We start from the raw sequence: 6299 nt of genomic DNA, 5'->3' as shown, positions 1-6299 counted from the left end.
CCAAACTTACGGATCAGCGTCCTCCGCCCTTAGGTCTCGTTGATCAGGGTAAAATCCGGATGCTGACACGACTTCTGTACATTAGTTGGACGTTCGGTCAACCCGACTCCATTCACGATCTCCACTGGCTCACAAAGCGAACTCTCACCATCCACGATTTCCGCTAGCTCACAGAGTAAACTCTCACCATTCATAGGTATCGCTGGTTTCATGAGCATATCTATCTAAAATTGAACTCCTGATGCTTCTTCGTTATTTTAAAATTATAGATGGTAGTTTGAATATATGCTTTAAAATGAGACAGGGATGTGTTTTAACTGTCAAATGTGATATATTAAAAAAGGAGTAATCTTTTGATGTTTGTTGGAGGATGATACATTAGAAAGGGAATGAAATTCCCATTACGGCGAGAGAATAGCTTTTTAATGTATTGCTTTTGCAGAATCCAATCCTCCCCTTTTCTCATGTATTTGATATCATTATGTACATCGTGCGAATCAAATGTCAAGTTCATTAATAGTACCTGAATGTTTATCTAGTTATCTTCATACTATTAGGGATGAGCATGATTAAAATCGAATTAAATTGGATAAATCCAATTGGTTCGGTTTAGTTAAAAATTTATTAGGTTCGATTGGATTTTTATTTTCGTTGAATTTCAGTTTTCGGTTCAATTTTTGGGTTCCCAAAGAGTATAAATTAATAATAAATAATTATACATATATATTATATTAAAATATTTTATATATTATATATACTAAAATTTTATTTATTTTTTTTATTATATATATATTTTTTACATGTATTAAAATATTAAATCAGTTAAAGTCGATTAATCGATTTAACATAAATTCAGTTTGATCGGTTTTGAGTTCGGTTAAATATGAAATTTCGTCTGGTTCGGTAAATGAGATTCTTTAACCGAATTTTTTCGGTTAATTAAATGAACCAACCGAATGCTCACCCCTAGGATACTATTCATGTACTCATATATTTTCACATTAATTTCTTCATAATAAAATATACAAATAAACTTTACTTTCAAAGTTATATGGGTTGCATGATTGGATACTGTATTTAATAATATGGTTTTTGAAAAAAATGCAAAATTTTCTTTTAATTTTTTTAAAAAATGTACAAAAAAAAATCATTAAAATTTTTAGAACACCGTGATATAATAAATTACCGAAAAATCATTCACAGTAGCCCAATCATGTATTGTGAATTATTGTGAAAATGACACCCTAATAGTGTTTGACGCAAAGGCTAGAAGAGTATGGACACGAAATATTGGGGAAAGGTTAAAATTTATTGAATTAATAAATATTGAATAAATATGATCGAGCCAAAGTAACATTAAATAAATATTAGGTTGTCGGCCAATTTAATTATTGATTGAGATGCAAAATTGAAATACGCAATCTTTATGCTCCTATGTTGATGAATGAATTAGAGAGTTTAATTCGATCTGCTATTCATTTTATGTTATTTTAATCAAATTGATTGGTGATGGAACCTAGGGTAATATAATAAGAATCATGACGATTGTATTAATAATTTTTATTGGTGTAATCGTACTTTCGAATCTAAGGATAGCCTACCAAAATAGCTAAGGGGTTACTTAGTGTTATTGTCAAAAATTATGAAAATTAAAATTAAAAATGAAAATTAAAAACCGAAAAGAAAGACTAAAAATCAAAATTGATAACCTATTTCGTTAAAATTTGTAAAATTAAAATGAATTAAAAACTTGATTCAACAAGTACTCATTTTTATTATTAAACTAAATAATAATTTAACAAATATGATCAAAATAATAAAAGTACAAATTAAGAATTTTATAATAAAGATAAAAAGTATTATAATTATTTTTAAAAGAACAAAATTTTTATTGTACATGACAATTGAAAAGTAGTAAAAAATATTTTTTAAAATGAATTTTATCCTTTTTATTTAATTTTTTTTGAAATTTTATAGATATTTTTTCAATTATACTTTAAATTTATACAATCAATTAATTTTAATTTAATTAAAAATTATTTACAAAATATGTGATTTAATAAAAAAATTGAAATTTTTTGAAATAATAAAGGAAGATTAAGTTAAAAATAAATAGAGAGAGAGAGAGAGAGAGAGAGAGGATGGGCGGAGGAAGTTGACGGGAGAGGAAGAGAGAAAGGGAAGGCAAGCCCTGTGGGCCTCACCGCCATTATCAAGATGCTCCTTTTGGAGCGTGGCTGGGCTGTTCGCGTGTGCTCCTCGCATGCTTTGTGGGTCCCACATCGGCCCATATCCGTTGGGCCCCACGCCCCTCTCTCCGTCCCTATAAATACCACGCGCAGCGCATGCAAATCCATCATCCACTTAACACACAATCATACATCAGCCTACCAATTGAATTACTCGCCGACGCCGGCCAACTTCGTCCGTTAACGGTAGCCATGTCGAACACCTGCGGCAACTGCGACTGCGCCGACAAGAGCCAGTGCGTGTAAGTATATACATATAACCTAAGTTATTTTGACAAGCTTTAAATTTCACTTTAAACCTAAATTAAATTTGTACCTGGCTATGTGCTTATTTGTAGAAAATGGAATATAAAATCATATCCATGTTTTTTAATATTTTGATAAATTTAAATTTAAGTTTCAAATTTTGATTACTAATTTTGTTCATTTTTCTTAAGGATGGAATAAAGGATTATTTTTGAAAAATATTTCTTTCCAATTTCAAACTAAGACAGACGAAACTTCGAAATTCTGAAACGAATCAAAGGAAAAATTGATTAAGAGATCATTATACGATTTGTGTCCGATGTATGGTTCAAAATAAATATTGAAATTAATGACATATTTTTCGGAATTGCAGGAAGAAAGGAAGCAGCTACACAGCTGACATTGTTGAAACTGAGAAGAGGTATGTACACATCCATTAATTATTAATAAAATTAAAAATCTGGATGGGCTGGTTTAATGAATTAATTTGGATGTATATATATATATATATATATATATATATATATATATATATATATATGGATGGATGGATGCAGCTACGTGGAGACGGTGGTGATGGAGGTCCCGGCGGCGGAGAACGACGGGAAGTGCAAGTGCGGGGCGGCCTGCACCTACGTGAATTGCACCTGCGGTCACTGATCTAACGACGGATGGATCCAAAAGCATTTACACTATTAATTAGGAAGCATAATAATGGATAATTAAATAATTAAGAATTTGGGGGGGGAGTGTCGTCTATGTAGTCCTACTTGTGGTGGTCTATGTCTATGTTGGAATAAATAAGTTCTTCATTTGAGTGTGTGTGAGCTAGCCAGCTAGCTGGTGATTTCTACGTGTGGGGTGTGAAATTTGAGTGTCTTAAGTACTAATCTTAATTTGTCTATGCGACACTCCTTGATTTGAATATATATATTTCACTTTTACTTAATAACTTGGCAAATTTTCCTTTCATCCTTTTAAAGTTTAATTAGTATGTTTGGATTTATTATATAAGCGATATAGATATAGTTTTGAACATTTTAACTTTTGATATCACTCGAGCATATGACTCAGGCTAGGTTTCGAACCAGCCCTTAGACGAGGGTCGTATACAGGCATTCTACCAAGAGAAAAAAAAATAGTTTGTCCATTCAAAAGAAGATTTCTGATAAATCTTATTCACTTGATTTTAAAAGCAAGGTTGCTTTCTTTCTTATTTATAATAAATATTAAAAAAAATTATTCAAATTAAGAGAAGGAAAATGAAAGATATATCTTTAAGCTTTGAACAACGATCTTTATTAGAAGATGCATTTACCTAAATCATATGGGTGAGGGTCAATAATTGTTTTTCTTTTGTTCTTTTCCTTGTCTATACATATCATTCGAAGCCTACACCGGGATGCATAACAAGAAGGGCCATTATTGTTAAATATTACATAATTTATCTCCGAAATACTGCAAAGAATCATTATTCCCTCAACTTCGAGTTAATGAGCAGAGGTATATTCGAGTTGAATCAAGTTGATACAATAAATTACTCAAACTCAACTTGACTCAACTCGAAAATGTTGAACTCGACACTCGAGTCAAGTTCGATCGATTTCATAATTGTTAAACTCGAATTCAACTATAAGTTCATGAAACTCAAATTCAATTCGATTATAAATCATTATTAAATACATATATAAATATATATATATAATTTACATATAATATTAAATATATTTATAAAATATATATTATACATACAATATAAAAATAATAAATAAAAAAGCTCGATTAGCTTCGAAACTCAACTCGAGTATTGTTATTGAGTTCAAACTTGACTTGTTAAAGTACTCGAGTTGTTCGAACTCAACTCGAACTCGAATAGCATCGAGTAGAGTCGAATTAAGGGACAAGTCAAGTGCGAGTAGCTCGCACGTAAGTTTGACTCATTTAGTATTGACGAGTCACGAGCCCTTTAAGGAACAACTCTTTTACACATGCCCCCTCCCCGAGGGACATCCATTTACATTTAGTTTGGAATCCAAAATCACAAAAGACAACTATTTCACCACTATATTCCTTTGTCTTTAATCCTTTTGACCAAAAACATCTTCATCTCTCCCTATATGTTTAGATAAATTTGAATTAAGGATTTTATTTGAAAAAAAAAAAGGAAAAAAAAAAAAACTCATTTTCTTTTATATTTCCTTTCCTTGTTAAATACTATGATAAAAGTGACTCACTCTAAAATGAGTAGCACAAAGGTTATCCCAAATATAAAAAATTATGTCGTGTAATAATTAGCCTAGATGGTCAGATCGTCTCCTCGAGGAATGCAGATTAATTTCAAACTCGTGTTAAAATAAAAAGGAGAGAAAAAAAAAAAAACCATTTACTAAACATGGTTCAGATTCAAATTTCTAGGGTTTTTGAGAATTCGTGACGAAATTAAAACAAAGCGAACCTAAACAAAAAGCATAACATGCTTAAACAGTAAAATAACTACTAGAAAATTAAACAAACCAAACAACTATGCCTAATCCAGTATAATTCATTCAACCATCCAAATAAACGATAATGAAATCAAATAAGCAAATTAACCAACTCTTTAAATATTTAAATAACGAACTAAGACAAAATACTTCATTAATCTCTTAAAGGCACTTAACAATGAAATGAACTTAAACACGGGTCTAAACAAAAATAAACTACACCTAAACAAAGTCTTTAAACAAAAATGAACTCAACATAAATAAAGTCTTAAGCAAAAATAAACTAACTTAACAAAGTCTTAAACTCAACCAAGTACTTAAACAGATTAAATCCACATTAACTGAACTTAAATGAAAATTAACCCAACAATATTAAGTTCCATTAAATACTAAAATGACCTTAAAATTTAAACAAACTAATTAATTAAAGTAACAAGAGAACAAGAGAGAGAGAGAGAGAGAGAGAGAGACAATAAAATAACTCAACTTAACAATGAAACTAAGATTAAAAAAAAAAAAAAAACTTGGTGAACTTGATAACAAAAATAAACCCAAACTAAAATTTTAAATAGAAATAACTAAACTTTGAACTAATAAAAAAAACCTCCAACAAGATATTTAAATCGATATTAATGTAAAATAATAAGCTAAACTTAAATTGATAAAGAGCTCCAAGGTATTTTAAAATATCATTAAAGTAAAATAAAACAATTAAATAACAATAGAGAGAGAGAGAGAGAGAGAGAGAGAGAGAGAGAGAGAGAGAGAGTGGCCATGAGGTTGCACACAACAGCAAGCTGCTGTTCTTCCGTCTGTTCGGCGCTCTTCCCCAAAAGAAAAAAGAAGACTACTCCCCAAAACCCTAAAAAAAACACACTGTTGTAAATATATATATATATATATATATATATATATATATATATATAGAGAAAAATTAAAGTAAAGATATTTGGAACTATAAAAATTCTTTAGGAATTAGATGTTATTAATCATCTTTTTTCTTTTTCTTTTTTTTTTTCCAATTTTTGTTGTAAAACATGTCCTTATATAGGTAAAGATTATATTGGCATCCCAAAGGTAAATTCCATAATGAACCATTATGTGGACATACCAAAAGTTATAACATATTCTCAAGATAGTCATCCACATGTATAATATACACATTTTACAACACTTCCCCTTGAATAACTATACACTATGAATATGCCTCGTTAAAACTCTCACTAAAGAAAACCTTGTGGAATAAAACCTCAACAAAGGAAAAAAAAAAAAAAGTACAGTATTCATACTTCTCCTAAAAAATACAATTAATTAAAAAATA

At 29.8% G+C, this 6299-nt stretch overlaps 1 protein-coding gene across 1 annotated transcript; it reads left to right on the top strand.

The window, feature by feature from the left end:
- The first annotated feature begins 2330 nt into the window (after window positions 1–2330).
- Window positions 2331–3444, top strand: LOC131150285 (metallothionein-like protein type 3). Its single transcript, XM_058100903.1, has 3 exons — window positions 2331–2491; window positions 2869–2916; window positions 3053–3444. The coding sequence occupies exons 1-3, from the start codon at window positions 2346–2348 to the stop codon at window positions 3153–3155; spliced, it is 297 nt and encodes a 98-aa protein (XP_057956886.1). The 5' UTR covers window positions 2331–2345; the 3' UTR covers window positions 3156–3444.
- The last annotated feature ends 2855 nt before the right edge of the window (window positions 3445–6299 follow it).

Source organism: Malania oleifera, chromosome 1, assembly GCF_029873635.1.
Source record: "Malania oleifera isolate guangnan ecotype guangnan chromosome 1, ASM2987363v1, whole genome shotgun sequence".
Classification (NCBI taxonomy): Eukaryota; Viridiplantae; Streptophyta; class Magnoliopsida; order Santalales; family Ximeniaceae; genus Malania; species Malania oleifera.
Note: the sequence above shows the minus strand (reverse complement) of the source record. Positions and strands in the feature narration are given on the sequence as shown.